Source organism: Physeter macrocephalus, chromosome 19, assembly GCF_002837175.3.
Source record: "Physeter macrocephalus isolate SW-GA chromosome 19, ASM283717v5, whole genome shotgun sequence".
In the NCBI taxonomy this organism is placed as follows: domain Eukaryota; kingdom Metazoa; phylum Chordata; class Mammalia; order Artiodactyla; family Physeteridae; genus Physeter; species Physeter macrocephalus.
Genome location: NC_041232.1, coordinates 80,781,315 through 80,801,464, shown reverse-complemented (window position 1 = coordinate 80,801,464; position 20,150 = coordinate 80,781,315). Strand labels below are relative to the sequence as shown.

Genomic DNA, 20,150 nt, shown 5'->3' with positions numbered 1-20,150 from the left:
AGTCAGGAAGGAGGGCTGTGAATTCACATCTCGATTCTACTGATAACCAACCGTGTGATTTGGGGCAAATTACTCTTCCTCACAGCTCCTCAGTTCCCCAGTTCATTAAATAGAGAGTTTTTGATGAAATCTGAATAAAATAATCCATACAGGTGGTTTAGTAAAACACCCGGAAGATCCCATAAAGCTTAGTTATATTGTCATTGTCATCCAAGAAGTTGCACTGTTGGCATTTAAAAGGAAGTTTTAATTGTGGGAAATCTCTAAGTCATTTATGTATCAATAATAACCCACTCTGCACCATTCTTTAGTAAACTCACTGAGATTAATTACTAAGGAACTGGCTGCATATCCATTTAGTTGCCTTCACCATCTGTGAGCACATTGGAGAAGGTAGGAAAAATGAAAAAATTTAGGACAGTGGAATTTGGGGTGAGTATGTATAAAACCGCTGTGGGCAGCTGCTTTAACATAATCACTAAGGGCATGTGGGCTGCGGGTACAGGTGAGGTATTATAGAGCGTCTGAAATAATGCTGGTGCTGGAGTGTCATTCTTATTACCTCTCTTGTACATGTTTTCCCAGAAGGAGAAGGAGACAGAAAAGAGGCCTATTTAAAGAGTACTGGGACACACAGAATAGGGTAAGTTTTCTCAAAATTGTCATTCCCCCCCCCTTTTGTGCATCATAAATGTAAAGTCAGTCCATTTTGCAGTTAGCAATCTTCTTTTTTATTCTCCTTTCAATAACCTAACCAATGCAGTTGCCTGTTGTTCCAGTATCAGCTATTTGAAGAAATGGTTATTTTCTGAACTAGTCTCCTATTATTAATACCTTTTGAAACTGTTTGTTTTACATTCACATAAATAAAGGAGCAATTACACGAGATAATAATAATCAGCATTGCACATTACCAAAATCTGTGTTAGTTTCCTAGGGCTGCAGCAACAAAATTACCACAAAGAGGGTGACTAGAAACAACAGAAATCTAGTCTCTCACAGTTCTGGAGGGTTGGAATCCAAAATCAAGGTCTCAGCAGGATCAGTGCCCTCTTGGGACGAGACTCTGTTCTGTGCTTCTCTCCCAGCTGCTGATGGTTGTCGGCATTCCTTGGCTTGTAGACGCATCACTCCAGTCTCTTCCTCTGTCTTCACATGGCGTTCTTCCGTGTGTGTGTGTGTGTGTGTGTGTGTGTGTGTGTGTGTGTCTGTATCTCTTCTCCTTTTATAAGGGAACCAGTCATATTGGACTAAGAGCCCACCTTACTTCAGTATGACCTCCTCTTAACTAATTAACTAATCTGCAGCCACCCTATTTCCAAATAAGGTCACATTAATGAACGTCTGGGAAGGACAAAAATTTAGGGGGGATGATATCTGACCCAGCACAGGGCATGATAGTATTTTTATGTTGTGAGGTTATTGTGAGGATTAAATTAAATTAAACTAAAAGCATAGCAAGCACATAGAAGGATGCAATGCAGGATATTCATTATTGTTACGATGTTTGGATTAATTTATTAATTAACGGACGTTCAGATTATAAAGCTAAAGACCTTTTTGTTGGGCTGCAGGAATCGAGTGAACTGTGACATTGTCCTCCTCATTCTACCTGCTCCTGCCCCTTAATGTTTAATTGACAGAGGAGAAATATCCTTCTGGGTTTCAAGATAAGAGCGATGCTTATTTTCATGCTCATTGTGTCCACTATAGGTCAGATATTCTCTTTAACACATACTATTCTGTTTACAAAATTTTACAATAAAACATTTCCCTGAGTGTTATCTAAAATTACATCCATATCTCTTCAATTTAATTATTTGCCATTGAATGCTACATGGCCAAAACCTCAAGTACTAAAAAGTTTCTGACAATCCAGTGTATGTGCTTCAAACTTCTTAATAACCTATCAGTTTAACTTTCTTCTTTCTGTTAGGTAGTTACTTTTTTGCAAAACAAAAAAAATTTTTTTCTGAATATCTCATGGTTTGCTTTTGGGCACCAAGTGCGAAGGCTGGAGAAGTCTGGCCTTGTCTGACCTGCCATGCCTGCATGCAAGGAAACCGTGTTCTGTCACATACAATTTCTGGATCCCTTCTCTGTCCTTAGCTATTGTCCATTCAAGCCAATCCAAAGCCACATTTATTGCTGTGAATTTCAGAGGAGGAAAGGCACTTTGCAACTTCCTCACTAGGTAGTCAACTCTTCCAGGCTTTTGCAGAATAATGATAATCTGAATGGTGATTAGAAAGTTAGACAGTAAGCTGGTCTGTGAAGTTAGACCTACTTGATTGTTTCGGGGTTTTTTTAGACAAACTACGTAGAAAACAATAGTACTTGAATTTTCCTTTTACTTTCTCCTCGCAAACACCGAAACCACACTAAATTTTCAGACTACTCACCCTCTCCTTCTCTCCCTCTCCTTCTCCTCCCTTCAATTCTGCCCCGCCCCCGCTCTCTCTCCCCCTCTGTCACTTCTGCTTTCATATTTTCTGTCACACACATACATACAGGTGGTCAAAGTGACCCAATTAAGGTAGAGAAGATTAATGATTGTATAACATCATCTTGAAAGTGAATGTCCATTTATTTTTGTAATTTTTAAAAACTTTATTTTATTTCATTATTTATTTTTGGCTGTGTTGGGTCTTCATTGTGGGCTTTCTCTAGTTGCGGCGAACAGGGGCCATTCTTCGTTGTGGTGCGCGGGCTTCTCATTGCGGTGGCTTCTCTTGTTGCAGAGCATGGGCTCTAGGGGTGCAGGCTTCAGTAGTTGTGGCACGTGGGCTCAGTAGTTGTGGCGCACGGGCTTAGTTGCTCCGCGGCATGTGGGATCTTCCCGGGCCAGGGCTCAAACCTGTTTCCCCTCCATTGGCAGGCAGATTCTTAACCACTGCACCACCAGGGGAGTCCCTGTAATTTTTTAATTGTGTTCAGTTGCTTATTTTTAAGCCAGCACACTGTGTACTTTAAAAATATTTATTTTTCCATTCAACAGAAATTAATGATTATCCACTATGGGAAAATACTGTACTAGACTTTCCATATAAAAATGCAAATAATGGTTCCTTCGAAATAGCCTAACATCAGGAGAGGGAGTTTTACATTTAAACAGGCAATTTATATCACAATATATCAAGTGATAATCAAGGCTAGGTCTCTGTTGTATCTCACTCACCACCCTGCAAATCAAGAATGTAATTTCTTACAGAAGTTCAATACAGTGAAGAGCATGTTTTATGAAATTAACTGTAATAGAAATTTGACCTATATCATGGTTGAACTAAGGAGAGATTTATGTTTTGGGTGTCTTTATTAAGTGCTGAAATGCAGTCCATTATTAACATCCTTTGTGTTTGTTTTTCTAGGCAACCAACAACTACAGAAGTCCTGTCCCTGTCAATCAACCTTCAGATGGTGCAGGAGAGGATATTTATGTCAACTACCCAACCTTCTCTCGTAGACCAAAGACTAGAGTCTAAGCTTTTCCCTTAATCTGAGCATATTAATGATGACTATTATGCACATGGGTCTTTATACAATTTCTTCCCACTATTTAGTGTCTACCTTGGATACTAGTTGACCAAATTTATTTCACTTGGCAGGAAAAATACTGCCTTAACTAGAGAGCATTCTTAACAGAAATGTTTTAGAAAACCTGACTCTAATTAGCTTACACATAAAAGGAAACTTATTGAATCATGTAATGGAACAATCAAGGGGAGCTCAAGCTTCAGGCAAGGGTTATTTACCAGGGCTTAAATATTATGTCTAGAATTTCACAGTGTTGGATCCACTTCCTTGGTGTTAGCCTAACTCTCATTCAGACTTTACCCTTGTGTTTCCAAGATGACTGCCAAGAACTCTTGGCAACTCATAATCCTTGTTTCTGTCTGGTAAAGAGTTTGCTCTGATAGAGCAAACACATTTGGTTACTTGTCCATCATAAGACAATGATTATGTCCAGAAAGGATGAAATGGCTTAAGTCAGTTAAGGGCTCACCTCTAGAGCTAGGTAGGAGTGGGACCAAAGCACACTACTGGGAAATTCAGAGTTTTATTAGAAGTAAAGGGGAGCCTGGAAGCTGGGCTGGTTGCCAACAAATGCGGACTGTAATGACCTTCCAAGACATCTTCTGTTAGCCGCTAAGAAGAGTAGGAGGGCAGGTCTAGGTTAGCTGTCTCTCTCTTCCCACTTTTAGAACCTACTCTGTCAGCTTGGTCCAGAAGAGTACTTGGCAGTAGAATGACTAAATGGTGAAGAGGAAGGTAAATGTGACAGGGAAATCTCTTCCTTTTCTACTCTCAAATAAATTCATTTCTGATTTCATATAGAATTTCACTATCCCTCGTTTAGCCTTATGAGCAAGAGTAGTAGATGATCCAACAATAACTTAATTTTTTATATTGAATTTTTTATACTTTTGAGAATTATTTTTAATATATAATTTCTCTCAAAAGAGTCAGGTACCTAGTATGTGAAATTTAAATACGAGAAAAAGAATGATAGTTGGAAGTGGTGGTATAGGGTGGTAGGGTAGAAAAGAGAGGGGCAAGAGCACGGGGAGGGTGTGGGGAAGGAGGAAAAGGGATCAGCGGAGAGGAGGGTACAAAGAATCTTCTGTTGCTTCAGAGTTTGGCCAAAGACACCATTTGGCCTAATGTTATGACTGACAGGGCAATTAGAGACCATGCCTGCCATTGTCCAAATTCTAGATGCAGGCAACAATGAAAAATATTTGTACAACTCAATAATGGTCATGGACACCTTGAAACCACAATGGTTTTGTAATGACCAAATATAATGATCATTCGTGTCTCTAATACTCATCTTTAAAAGATTCTGAATTCTAGGCAGTTCCCTGGTGGCCTAGTGGTTAGGATTCTGGGCTTTCACTGCCATAGTACAGGTTCAACCCCTACTTGGGGAACTGAGAAACTGCAAGCTGTGTGGCACAGCCAAAAAAAAAAAGAAAAGAAAGAAAGAAAAAAAAAAAGATCCTCATTTCTAAAAGGTTCATCACAAAAGCTGCATTTAGGTTTCAAAGTTGGAGACTTTTCTTGAAAATCTTAAGCAATCCCAAACCAAATTCTCATATTGTCTAGACAGATTCTTAGGCTGTAATTTACAGTTTTAGCAGGCCAGTGGATATTTTATGATTTTATCTTTAAATACATGCATGCCACATAGTGCAATTATCTGTGAATTACAGAAATTGTGAATGCCCCTACCTATTTCAGAAGGGAAAAAGTAAAACCGGCCACTCCCAGTTGTACTTACGTACATGCAGTGAGAGTTAGCTCTCATTTTTATTTTGTTTGCTTATAGATCTTTATATCTGGATTCAAGAATTGTTTCCACAAATATATTTGTAACAAAGTTGGAAGGCAGTTTTACAAGAAAACCATCTACTGTTTTGTTGACTATATCAGATCAATGAAAGTTTCCATGGCTGAATCTATCAATTTGCATGGTGAAGCAAACTTAACATCCTTTAAAAGATAAATGATTTCTTTTCCCTAAAAGTTAATAAAAATATTACTTTCTGGAAGATTCTGATAACCAAATCTTCAATGACTAATGTAGGTGAGAAGTAAAACATTTCTACCATTACAATATGGTTTCAGGGAAGATTTTTGTGGCAAACCCCTTACATGTTGCAAAGCCTCCAGAACACTTGAAACTCATCTCTTTTTCCATGGGTGTTTTAACCTTTTATAAAAATCTCTCACTCAAAATACTTATGAGAACTATTTACTCTGTCCCTTCTTTTCTATAAATTCTTCCTCTGCAGGGCTCAGAATTTTTTCAGGGATTTGGAACCTTCCTAAGTCCTGCTGAAATTTCTCTGATCTCCTCTACTGATCCTGCTACACTCTCAGCTGTTATGCTGATGAAATTCTGTTCATTCATTTTCTTTCTTTGGATATTCTACTTAACAAATCACTTTCATTGTAGTCTCTTTAATATTATACCTAACTTGCTGGAGTTGTGAACTCTACCTAATATATATAAAAAACTATGCTTGCTATATATATATATATATATATATATATATATATATATATATATATACACACTATATATGGTATCTATAGTAGGTATATGGTATATATATATAGTATGTGTGTATATATATATGTACATACAAACACACATGTATATATTTTTTCCCTAATCTGTTGTACCTACTATTCCAGTTGTTACTAAGGAAACAGATCAAAACAGATCCACGGAATGAAAGGTCGGACTTGAATTAAATTATGTTTTAAATCTTTTTTGCAAGGTGTTATTTAGGAAACAAGATGCTTCCTAAGATTCTTTTTTACATATATAATTTATACTGATACATAATACATTAAATAATAATCTGTTTCCTTTGAATGCCCTTATTTTAGTATTTACATTAAAGTAATCAATTACAAGGAATTGCTGTGTGATGACAAGGTAGGTAAGTTTGTTCAATGTCATTATAGAGTACACAGTTTTGTCAGGGAAAGAATACATCTTATTAACCTACAATGATTAGGGTATTGATTATATTATCATCAGAGAGACCTTGGAACATTTTTTAAAAGCCTTTATGCAAGCTGAGAAAATCGCATAGGAATTTCATTCGCTTGTAACCATGCTTATATGGGTGGGAGGCAGGTGGATGAGATTAGCATTTTCAGTTAGAAAATATTCACATTTATAGAAAGTTTTAAGTAATTCAGTTTATTACTAAAATATTATACATATACATTTAAAATACTTTGACTATCAATTTACAAGATAAAGTAAAATAAAAATAATTTTAGTAGGTTTACTTTTATTGTAAGCATCCAAGTTATGTTTGTTTATATAGAACTATGTTAAAAAATAACTACAGCTACATTACAGTAGTTTTCCAAATTGGTAGAGTCCACATCGTAATTAGAAATCACTGTAATCAAAATGCTTCTCCTTGATTTTTAATAACGTGCTGTATTTTGTACTGCTGGTGTGAAATGTCAACAAGATTGAAGATACTGTAGAATACAGATGCTATTATATAGTGAAAATGAAGGTGCTAAACAGTGAGTACAAAGTTTAGCTTCTTTCCACAGTAGAGATAAGAAAATATCTTTGAAAAATATAAAACAATATAAACATGTAATACCATTATTTTATTATCATCATTAGTTAGGCCACTATTAGAATGTAGTGTCTAGAAAGTATTGACCTTCACGTGCAGGTTTTTGCATAAATTAATATACTTTTCCACTGGTCTGTTCATTGGATTATTCTAAGTCAAGTCTCTAGGCTCTCATACATTTATGAAGTAAAAATAAGCTTTTTAAAAAACTTTTCTATTGCTAGTGATCCGATAGATAGAACTATGGCTTCTAGAATTAACTGCAATGCTTTCTTAAAAAATTTTACAAGTCTTCAAGGTTGGATTACATATTGTTTTTCGAGATTTAAAGCACTATGTTGTAAGGTGTTGTAAGAAAAGATCTAATTTGGGGGTATGGGTGATAAATGTCTAGAATAATCCCCATTTATTGTCTATTGTCCCCGTTTGAATGATAAATAACATAGTCACCCTCTTTAGAACATTTTCTTCCGGTTTTATGTGTAATTTCAGACTTGGGTTTTGTAAGGCATGCAAATGTTTACCTTGATATACTGTATTCTGTTGTTTGAATGAATAAAATGTAGCGCTCCATGATCGTTAGTTTCACTTGTTATCCAAGAATATTAGGGGAAAATTCCTACAGCATAATATTAACACGAAGAGTTAAATGCAGAAAAAAATCAGACCAGTGATACTTTGTAGTTTCTATCTCAATGCAACATTCAGTTCATTTTATAAGTGCATGTAGTTCAAAGAGTCAAAGTGTGCTCTTCAAGGGTGGTTTTTTTTTTTTTTTTTTTTGCAAAAAAATAGTAGTTCCCTGTCCTTCGCATTTTCCCTCCATTGAGACAACAAATTTCACTTCTGATTATTTTTTCTACTTTTCTGAAGAGTATACATATATCATTACTAGATTTTTTAAAATTTTAGACATTCTTTATTGATTTAGATGTCTTGCTCTCCACGAACTAACCACACATGTATACCTTTCCCATGTACCCATCCTTCCAAAATATTTATATTAAAATTTTGATTGTTTCAATATTTGGTGTTTATTTTTAATGATCTTGCCAATACTCTTCTTAGTTGAATCCCATGGTAAAAATGATTATGCATTCTCTCCTACATAACTTTTTTTCCTACCTAGAGTTAATAATTGTCTCTTTTTGTAGTTTACTATTTTTGTATTTACCATAAATTTATCTCAGACTCTTCACCAATGATCTGAGGGATCTTTCCAGATCCTCTGACATGCAATAGATATTTAGGCAATCTCCTCCTCCTAAAAAATTACCCTAGAACGTTGACTTGGGTAGATAAACAGTGATTCTTTCTGCATAGCTGTCATCCTGATGTCTCTCTTCATCCAGAAAAAAGTAGAGAGAGGACGGTACAACCTGGAGTCAATTCAAGAAAATTTCCCAGTATAAAAGGATATGAGGTGCCAGATTACAAGTATTTAAGCAGTACCCAGAAAACGGCACAATAAGAAGCCTGTTATATTTGGGTTTGTGTCTGTAAAAGTTGAGGGTACTGGTTTTAAGCATTAGAAGCTGATGCTATGTTATAGAAAAAAACAGTTAATTTATTTGAGTGATATGGGTGGCTCATAGCAGTTCCAGGACACTGATGGAACAAGTTTAGAAAACAGAGAAAAAGTGGCAACTCCAGTGGTCCACAAGCAGGAAACCACTTTGAGCTCTGATAACTTTCTTTCTTCACTCTTCAAAATTTAGCCTCAGCTGATTTTGTATTTTTCTGCTAGTTCATTCTTAAGATGATCTCCTTCTTATTTTTTTTTCTCCTTCTTATTTAATCACTTATTCATGACAACCTTTATTCCTGGTATTCAAAAATACTTATAGTGAATAAGACCATTATCCTTTAATCTGATGATTGGGTAAGACTGAAATCTCCAATTTACCCTCAATGTTATTAAAATTTCTTGCTACAGCTTTTGATGTGGCTTCAGTTGCACTAATTTATCTCACTTTTAAATTTTACCATTTCTAATGAAGATCATCAGAAGCAAATTTTGATTTTTTTTTAGCTCACAGGATAAACGTACAAAGAAATGTAATAGCTCAATAGCTTCTAGAGACATGCAAAACTCTTCTAGCCTTTCTGTAATCTTAGATGTCTGTTTGATCATCATTTCAATGGCTAATGAATAGCTAGCTATTATAAATTTGGGCTACTGACAAAAATATTGTTATATGTTTTTACTATGCACTATAATTCTCAAAGATATTTCTTACATTATCCCATTTAATTTTTAAAACAACTCTAAGATATAGGCAAGTTAAATATGATTATCCAAATTGACAATTGAGGCAAAAAGATCCAGAGAAACTATGTGCCAGATTGTGTTTTGTCCATTGGATTAACAGAGGAACTGTAAGTCCTGGAGTCTCCTTTTTTAAATGTGGTTATGGGTTAGAATTGGCTAAAATGGAACTTGCATGAAATGTGGGACACTGGGTATTGCTCTGTGTAGGTTATTTAGGACAATGTTGATGGACAGATGGAGAGGGTCTGGCACGTTCCAGCTTGTCTTTACCCCCCTCTATTGCATGTCCAGCTCTTCCTGACTGCTGACCCTGTAGACCAAAAATCACCCCAGATATTGCTACATGTTCGGCTGCAGAACCACAGAGGCAATAGGTATTCAGTGGCAGCAGCTTCACAGACACCTCTTAAAAGCTTCCCCTTTATAGCAAGGTAACAGGATAAAAGGTCAATATATTACTTTTAAAGCCAATTGCTTTCCTACATACCAGCAGTGAACAATCAGAATTATATATTTAAAAATCAACGTCATTTACTGCAGCACCAAAAATATACATATAAAGTACTTAGGTGTATTTTTAACTAAATATGTACAGGACCTGTATGCTTTGTATCCTATTAACTTGTTGTATTCACTTGTTAGTTTCAGGGTTTTTTTGGTGGATTCTTTGGAGTTCTCTGCATAGACAACTATGTCTTCTGCAAATAAAGATAATTTCATTTATTGCTTCCCAATCTTTATGCATTTTATTTCTTTTTCTTGTCTTATTGTGGCAGCTTGGACTTCTAGCAAAATGTTGAATAGGAGTGATAAGATAGTCCATTCCTGCCTTCTCTCACCATTAAGTATGTTGTTAGCTGTGGGTGTTTTGTAGATATTCTTTATCAAGTTGAGAAAGTTTTTCTCTGAATTTGCTGAGAGTTTTTAAAAAATCATGAATGCACGTGGTATTTTGTCAAATGCCTTTTCTGCTCCAATTGATATGATTATATTACTTTTCTTTGCTAGCCTGTTGATGTGGTAGATTACATTTCCGAATTTTGAATGTTGAACCAGTCTTGCATAACTGTAATAAATCCTAGCTGATAACAAAAATTATTTTTAGACATTGTTGGATTTGTTTTGCTAATATTTTGTTTATTTTTTTTCATCTACGTTTATGGGAGATATTTATCTTTTTTTTTTTGGCAATGTTTCATCTGGTTTGATATTAGGATAATTCTGACTTCATAGAATGAGTTAGACATGATTTCTCTGCTTCTGTTTTTTGGAAGAGTTGTAGAGAATTGGTATTATTTTTTCCATAAATGTTTGGTAGGATGGTACTTTCACTTTGGAAGGTTATTAATTTTTGATTCAATTTCTTTAATAGATATAGGGCTATACAGTTAATCTATTTTTCCTTGTGTGAGGTTTGGTAGTTTATGCCTTTCAAGGAATTGGCCCATTTTATCTGTTATCAAGTTGTTAGCATAGAGTTGTTCCCAATATTCCCTTATTACCCTTTAACATCCAGTTGTTTCTTCAATTGGCTATCCGTAATGATGATCCTTCTTTATTTATGATAGTGGTAATTTTTGTCTTCTCTCTTTTTTTCTTGACTACCTTGCTTGACCTTACTACTTTTTTTTTTTATCTTTTCAAAGAATCAGATTTTGGTTTTATTGATTTTTTTCTGTTATTTTCAATTTCATTGATTTCTGCTCTAATTTTTATTATTTTCTTTCTTCTGCTTGCTTTAGATTTATTTTGCTCTTCTTTCTCTAGTTACCTAACATGTAAGCTTTGGTTATTGATTTTAGATTTCTCTTCCTTTCCATTCTTGGCATTTAATGCTTTAAATTTCACTGCATCCCACAAATTCTGGTAAGCTGTATTTTTATTTTTATCTAATTAAAATATTTTTGGATTTTTCTTGAGGCTTCTTTGACTCATGGGTTATTTTAAAATGCTTTTGAAAACCTCTCTATATATTGGATTTCTGTACTATATTTCTCTTACAGAGTTCTAATTTAATTTTGTTGTAGTCTGAAAACATTATTTATATGATTTCTATTCTTTTAAATTTATTAAGGTGTGTTTTATGGCCCAGAATATGGTCTACCTCGGAGAATATTTCATGTGAGCTTGAGAAGAATGTGCATTCTGCTGCTGGATGTAATATCCTATAAATGTTCAGTAGATCAAAGTGACTGATAGTGCTATTCAGGTCACCCATAATCTTTCTGATTTTCTCCCTGCTTGATCTATCACATGCTGATAGAGACATGTTGCAGTCTCCAGCTACAGTTATGGATTTGTCTATGTCACCTTGAAGTTTTATCAGCTTTTGCCTTGTGTATTTTGATATTCTATTATTAGGAACATACACTTTTAAGATTGTCAGTGTTTCTTGGAGAATTGACCACTTTGTCACATGTAATGCCCTTTTTATCCCTGATAACATTCCTTGTCCTGAAGTCTGCTTTGTCTAAAATTAAACAGGTGCTCCAGCTTTCTTTTGAATTGTGTTATCATGTCCTATATATCTCCAGCTATGGGCTTGGACCATAGCAGACATTGGATTGGCCCCCAGGAGTCCTCACTGTGGCCCAGAATGCTCTGGAAGTGTACACACTCTCGGCCCACACATGTGCAGTACTTACCCCTGCCCTGGCTTTGGTCAGTCCTGCCCCTGCATGTCCTTTGGCCCAGAGCCTGGTCCCCACAGCTGGCTGTGCCTTTGGGGTGAGACTTCAGCACACTGTGATTCTGATTGAGGGTTGGGAGGCCTTGACAATGATTGGGGTTCGCTTGAAAGATGGCATGGACCAGACTGCATGCTGACAAGTCTGGAATAAGGGCCTCTGGCAACTGGGGCACCCAGGTGTTTCCCATCCAAGGACTCTCCATCCTCTCCCCCACCCCTCACCCCACCCCAGGAACTCCTGGGATCAGGAGACATGGGGCTCGTTCTGGGATGAATGCTCCTGGCAGCGTCTTGGACATTTTCTGCTATCCTCTTAGCTGCTCTTGACACTGAGCACATCCCAGCCTATTCTCTACCTGAGGCTCTACCTGGACCTGCACTTTACCTCACCTGTACACAGCCACAGTAACAAAGTGCATCCTGAGAGCTTCACATGTGCCCCCTTCCCTTCCTGGGAGACTTCACAAAGAAGAAAAAAGAAAAAAATGTACCAAATACTCCTAGGTACTCCTCAGAGAGATTTTCCCTCTTGCAGCTCTTTTGTCTGCAGTCTGCTGTGATTATACTGGACCCCTACTGGTGTGATGGCAAGTGGGGTGGGGGGAGGAGGGTGTTCTACTACTGTATGATTCAGTCTCAGCCTATGACTTTGTTAAGTTCACAGATGTTTCCCCGGCAGAATTGCTTTCCCTCTTGCCCTCTACCCCAATCCCTGGCTGCAGAGTTTCCAGTCTACTTCCATGACAGCTTGGCCACTGTTAACTGTGTTATTATGATTATGATTTTTATTTTTCTTTCTTAGGTGAGACAGGAAGGCTGCAGGAGCTGGGACTAGGTTTGAGAACTGTGCTCTGACAAAGTCCTTTCCTCTGGAGTGTAGGTCTTTGTTACTGAGAACGCTCTTGGCTTATTTCACAGTGGTGATGCTGCCTCTGCCCTGGCCAGATCCATGAGGGAATCTTCCTTGGGTCCTCATGGTGAGACTCTGGTGGCTTTCGGGGTCCCTGTTAGACTATGGTTCCCCTGAGTTTCTCACGCTTAGTCCACAATTATGTTCAGCAATTCGTCCAGCTCACCATTTAGGTGTTCCTATTAGTTGATGGCCTCAGAGCTTCTGCTCCAGGTGAGGAGGTATTGGTTGCTGTAGCTGTCTGGATGTGTCTGTCTCTGCAGATTTTGCAGTGGAGGTTTGCCTTGTGACCTCAGTTCTCTGATAGATCCAAGGAAAGTCACTGCTTTTTAGTCTGTTCAGCTTTTTCTTGTTGTAATTATGGCCGCTGCCAAGCTCTTTCTATGTTGGCATTAAACCTGGAAGTCCTTCCCCACGTATTTTTAGTATATGTATTTTCTACTGTCTTGGTTTCTGGCCTGTTTCTTTGTCCTGATTTTGTGATGCTTCACTAGGGTGGCCTGACACTGGATTCTGACCCATCTGACTCTCTCTGTTCCATACTTATTTCTGTCCCACTTTCACAGGCCACAGATCCGCATGACAAAATATTTATTGTCTATGAAAATTGAGCACAAATAAAATGTAGAATACAATCTGAAGATTCATATGAGATCATACGATCATACTCAGTTTCCCTGACTGTGCAGATCGACATCAGGCCTTATAAAATTTTTAGTCCAAAAAGAAGCAAAAGGTAGTAAAGAGACATACCATCTCAAGCCACAAGAAGACAATAATGTGTCAAGTCTACGCAGTCAGCAAAAACTAAGTCAGAGGAACTGTCAGTAACACCCATCCATCCCAGAATACAGTCTGAGGCACCAGACTTCATGACTTTTTTTGGATGCTGCTAAAATGGAATAAATGCAAGTCAAAGGAAAGTGTTTCCCTGGTTACATGTATTCAGTATAAATTTATTTTAAGGATTAGTTGCACAGAAGGTAAATGAGAATCAGAAGAATGCATGCGTAAGAGGAAACAAGGCACTAACAGCATGATCAGGGTGTATATATACATATGAATGTTAGGCTTCAATGGAAGAAAACACACAATGCAAAGCAAGATAAACAAAACAGAATGACAACTTGAGAAAAGAGGTCCACACATCCTGAGGGCCTGTTGCACAGTGCTAGTTAGTTATATGCTTTCATAAATGTGTGAAAGAGTCACTTAAACATGAACAATGGACCCAAGTCAGAATGGCCCTATAGCTTCTTCACTCCATATGGCCATAAACCAAAACATTGCAAAGCTTTTCTAAATAGATCATTGAACAATTTCTTCCAAAACTCTAAACTCTTTCTCTTTACATGTAATAGAAGCACTGTTGAAGTTGAACATTTCTATTAAGTTAGACTAAGAAACAACCCATTACTGCCCAAGACCTGTTACCATCACTTCCAGATTAGGGAACAACGTTAATAATAACCACCAGTTATTATTGTAAGGATCCCATGTCATTTAAGCTTCAAGAAAAGATGGTGTCTAGACAGGAACCAAAAAAGACAAAGATGATCCCTTTTACTCAAGTTCTCAGCAGTGACCTGAATTATTTGAGAGCTCATAATGTTCTGATACATTAAAAATAATGCCCCAAACTCTACAACACACAGTTAAGTATAGCATATAAATGTTATTGTTTAAAATGTCAAACATCGTAATATAACATCTCTTTTGGGGAATAGTACCTGTTGGATCTGTATACATTTTACATCTCTATTGAAGAGTTGGAAAGGACAAATGTCACACGAAGGATGGAATAATTACATTTTGTTCACGTATATAGTGAGTAGTTTGTACTATATGCAATGTTGATTTTACCTGAGATATCAAATATCACCCCCAATCAGTCTAAGTTGTGCACAGTATTAAAAGTAGCAGTGGACAATCTTTCCTATATAATACCTAGTCATCCCACTTACAATTTCTAAATTTATGATGATTCATTTTAGTTACATTTCTTAGCGCTCTCAATGGTCCATGCAATTTAGAATTTAGAATGCCAGCCTCTCTCAGTATTGAGAAAGAGGGCCAGATGGTGGGGAAGGAGGGTGGGGTGCGGAGCTGAGCAGAACGTTCACAGTATATCCCTTGTGGCATTTTTACTTTAGATTATTTTGCTGACAGTGAGGTGGCTGTAGTTAGAGTGAGTGAAATGGATTAGTTCTGCTAATGGCCTTAATATTTATTGTTTTGGACATCAAGCTCTATCTATTTAGGTCTCTGAAATAGAATTACATTTGTTAAAAAACTATAAACTTCAGAAACAACAGGCTACCTAAAACATATTTTTTAATGGATATTGGAACAAGAAAGGAATTTATTAAGTCAAGCGACATTGGCTGAACAGCGCTAGACTGGATATACCTACTTCATGACTTGAAATGCATACTTTTCCTTAAATGGTGAGTTCCTTAAAGGAGAATCCAAGTCTTACTCACTTTTGAATCCCCAGCTCTTAGAAGATTCAATTAATGTTTTTTAAATTGAATTTTGAAATAGTATTTTTTTTCTTTCGGCTACCTTATAATCAAAGTTTGCAAATATTCAGAAGAGTATAAGAGATGTAGAACAGATTTCTGTAATTCACACATACATAGTGATGGCGAGTGTGTATTTGTCTTATGTACACGTTTGTGTCGAGAGGAATAGGGAGTTTTAGAAAAACTGGTTTAACAAAATTTATACAATAGAAATGGCAAGAGGTAATTTTGGAGTTAAGTTAGACTATGCTGCCTAATAATTTCCTGTGATTAAAAAAAGCGAGGCCTAACTATTCAGAGAGAGAGAGAGAAAAAGAGAGGGATTGAGAAAGAAGAAGAAGGAGGAGGAGGGGGAGGGGTGGGGAGGAGGGGGAGGAGGAAGAGAGAAATGCAGAGACAGCTTTGAGAAAGGGATTTAGGAAGCTGATGAGGCTGGTCTCTCTTCCCTCCCTTACTCCTTTATTTTTGCCATCTCAGGTCTTCTGTGGAAAGCCACATAGCCTTTTGCCATCAGAGTGCCCTCCTGGCACTGCTGTGTATCAAAAGTAATTAAAAGGAGGCAAGAACAAGAGCCAAGAGTTACCGGGTGCCTTCTACTCATGTTTTGTCAATATCAAGCATTCAGTAAGTATTCAGCCACTGACTAGCCTTTGAGATCATATAAACCAGCAGCCTGATTTCCTAAAACACCTAGATACTAGGATAATTCATGTTTCCATGAATATTTAGATACTCTATCCAGTTCTTGCTCAAACATTGATTCAAAATTTTACCATATGGATATCAAAATTAGGTATATTTGCCTAGTATTTTTCTTGAATAACTTGGAAATAAAGATAGCAGTTTTGTCATCTTGGGGAGTTATTTGATTTTGCTTTTCATTGTATATTACAAAGCTAGCATAGTAATTGCTATTGGGCCGTGCCCTCTGACATGCATTTATTAAATATCTTCTCTTATGTCAGCTCTAAATTTACACAAACCTTGCACTTTTCATACAGACCCTTTCCCCAGTAAATATAATGCCCGTGATTTTAATAGTGACAGAAAGGGAAAGAAAAATCCATCAAGTTCACATCACCAATTTGTTATGAAATTAGCACAAAAAAGTCATATCCAGAATAAGCTGTATTTCATTCAGCAGTTAGAAAGAATGAGTGTTTGCATCATCATTGCCACTCCCTAAGTATTTTCCAACCTTCTACCTTCTGCACAGAATTGAAAGCACACATATATTTTTCGTTGCTTTCTTCAAATTCATGACCTTGTCCAGACCTGATTGGAGCAGGACATTTTAGCACTAGGACTGACCGCTTGACCCTCACCCATTTTGATTTCTCTGATATTATGGAAGCCTCACCCTTTCTTTAAAGACACGACTCTCTAAAAGGAAAAATACTCCCAACTAATTTGGTAAAGTAATAAGATAAGTCCAGCTAATATTTAAAGATTAAGTTTCAGGAACAGATTCTGTGGTCTAAATCCAAGTGACAAAGGTTCTATATCATGGGATGGAAAATAATAAAGAAGCCACTGGTGTCTAGTACAGTCATGACCACACACATTTCACTTTGGATATTAAACCTTTGTCTACCAAATGTTCATTTTTAATAATTTTCTTTTTTTTATTAGAGGGTGAGCATAGTTCTGGAGGAAAAACTTTTTTCTAGTTGTGTGACACTGAGAAAGCCACTTAAAAACTTTGGGTGTGACTTCACTAGAAAATGTGTTGACCACCAATGTCATTTTCAATATTAATATTCTATGGTTCCACCAAATCAGAGCCAACCTAATAAAAATTATATTCTATTATAACATAGGGTGAGGAAAACTTTGGAAATACATAATAAATTCTCAGTAGCCTTACATTTAATAAAGGGCCTCTTTTACTTTATTTTAAAAATAGCAAGCCAATAAGTGAAGGAATAATTGACATTTTAAAGGTTAGCAGAAAATGATTGCCAGAATTCTGTTTAATTACATAGTTACAGTTCATCATTCAATAACAAAAATTGAGGAAATCATATAATGTTACAGTGCCAACAATATTAAACAACTCTTGAGTAAAAACCATCAAGTTAGATATTCAAAATCTCAATCATGCAAAGTTGTGGTGTAGAGTAGTATTTTTGAACTGCTTTACCTTTTTTTAAGTGATGGGAGAAACTTAATCTTGCCCAGTATAAATTTTCCTCCTGGCAGCAATATCATTTGTAAATTTCTTAGAATTATGAGTAAGACATTAATAAGTTTTATCTATTAAGGATTGAGATATAGAAACTATGAATTCAGAAACAGGTAATTCTTGAACTATGCATTTCATGTATTTTACCAAGGGAAAAAATAACACGGACAGATTTTAAAATAATTTAATTTACTAATTTTATTATTGCCACATTATAATAATATTTTCTGTTCTGCCAGAAATTCACATTTAGTTTCCAGGGACAGCTATTTCTTTGCATTCCCTTCCCAAAGGTGGCCCAACGAGTATTTAAGTCCAGACGTCCCCGAACTATTATTTATCTGGGATAGATTGTGATTAAAAAAAAAAGAATGTCAAATCACATATTTTCCAATAGAAGCAAATTGCAATGGGTATTTTATTTCTTAACAGGGGCCTAGCATCCAGAGTTATTTTTATCAAAGTACTCATAAACAATAAATTTAATCAATGACAAATGACATTTGTTTACAATGTACAGTATAAGACTTCACAAAGTATATATAAATTAATTTAAAAGAATTTATGGAAAGCAGACATACAGCACATAATTTTAATATATTTTGAAGATTCATAGGGATAAGGATTTTACAAGATGGGATAATTCTGTGTGGACCTAGGAAAAAGAGTATTACAATGGAATATATAGTGTAGATAAATAGTCAAAAGTGTGTGTGTGTGTGTGTGTGTGTGTGTGTTAGGGCTTGTGTGGAGAGAGTAACTGGGGCCCCTGCAGACCCTGGGAGGTCTCCTGTCATCTGCAGTAAAGATGATTCTGGCTTTCATGTTCATTTATTGTCAAGGGGTAGACTGATTTGTTGCTGTGATTTATACAGTGATTGCTATAACTAAAATTATAGTGTCTTATACTGGGAAAGAATCTTCTACTTCAGGTCATCACAAAAATTTGGAGCTCCATCTCCCCCAACTCCACCCACTTATATATATATTTTCTTTTTGATAAGAAAAAGCATTGTTCTTTGAATTATGCAATATATATGTAAATCTCAATCTTATTAATCAAATTATTTCATATTGACCTATATCATATTAATTTCTGATTCATACTTAATATCAAGATACTTCTGTCATTTTCTTCTTCATTTTCCCTGCCTTTCAGCCTCAGTCAAAGAGTTAATGGTATTGGGCTTCCCTGGTGGCGCAGTGGTTGAGGGTCCGTCTGCCGATTCACGGGACACGGGTTCGTGCCCCGGTCCGGGATGATCCCACGTGCCGCGGAGCGGCTGGGCCCGTGAGCCATGGCCGCTGGGCCTGCGTGTCCGGAGCCTGTGCTCCGCAACGGGAGAGGCCACAGCAGTGAGAGGCCCGCGTACCCAAAGAAAAAAAAAGAGTTAATGATATTGAAACACCATAAAAACCCTCTCATAATGTTTTCTTTGAGAGAAATCATGTGGTGACTTAAAAAAAATTTTTTTTTTAAATCATCATCTCAATTTTCTTTTTCTCCTTAATTTGGGTTTTAAAATTTCTGATTCCTGAAAATAAGCAACTCTTATGAGGCTGTGGATCACTTGAGTGTTAAGATAACAATCAAATTCCAACATGAACACAACTACAGGGACAGTGTGGAAACCTTGCTCCATTTGACCCACGATTCTGTGTCTACAAAAAGGATTGATTTTATGTTCTCTTCAGGATTGATTTTATGTTCTCTTTAAGTCTAAAATTGTCCTAAAATCAGGGAGCCGACTGAGGAAGTTAACTGCATCAACTACTAATCTTACCACAATAACTATTAGAAAATTTTAATCCACTCATTCTTCTTAAAACCAGAATATGGAATATGGACTAGGGTAGCAGACATAGAAGATGAGGTAAAATAAAAACTTTTTAAGCTGAATTATTAGAAGGAAGTTGGTATATTTCAATTAAAAATGTATTTTTCCTCTCCTTTAAATCTTAACAAGATGTTAAAATCTTCAACTGGGAAAAATGTACTAAAATCACAAGTAAAATGTGGTTTTCATATTATTGAGTAATTTTAACTTATTTATTTATTTAAAGTTAATTTAAATAATTGTCTACTGAAGTATGTAAGAAAAAACTTGATGTGTAAGGTATTTTAATGTAAAAAATGCCATTCCCCAAATTTCAATTGAAAATGAAAGCTTTTTGAGTTCACATGAAAAAAAATGTAGCTTGGATATTATTATCTAAGTTGTGACAAATGCCATAAATAATTAAACGAAAGTGCTACAGAATGATAAAGATCCTCAAAATAATAATCACAATTATAATATGATGAACTAGCAGGAATACAAAACATAGACATCTACTTAATTTTTTTTTTTTTTTTGCGGTACGCGGGCCTCTCACTGCTGTGGCCTCTCCCTTTGCGGAGCAGAGGCTCCGGACGCGCAGGCTCAGCGGCCATGGCTCACGGGCCCGGCC

General features: G+C 36.3%; 1 protein-coding gene across 1 annotated transcript in view; it reads left to right on the top strand.

Annotated features, from left to right (window-relative positions):
* The window catches only part of CD226 (CD226 molecule), a 99,432-nt gene extending 95,683 nt beyond the window's left edge, over positions 1 to 3,749 (top strand). Inside the window, exons 6-7 of the mRNA XM_024133962.2 lie at positions 586 to 643; positions 3,369 to 3,749. Coding sequence (XP_023989730.1) covers positions 586 to 643; positions 3,369 to 3,482 — 172 coding nt within the window. The 3' untranslated portion in view covers positions 3,483 to 3,749. The remainder of the gene's footprint in view (positions 1 to 585; positions 644 to 3,368) is intronic.
* Positions 3,750 to 20,150: the final 16,401 nt, after the last annotated feature.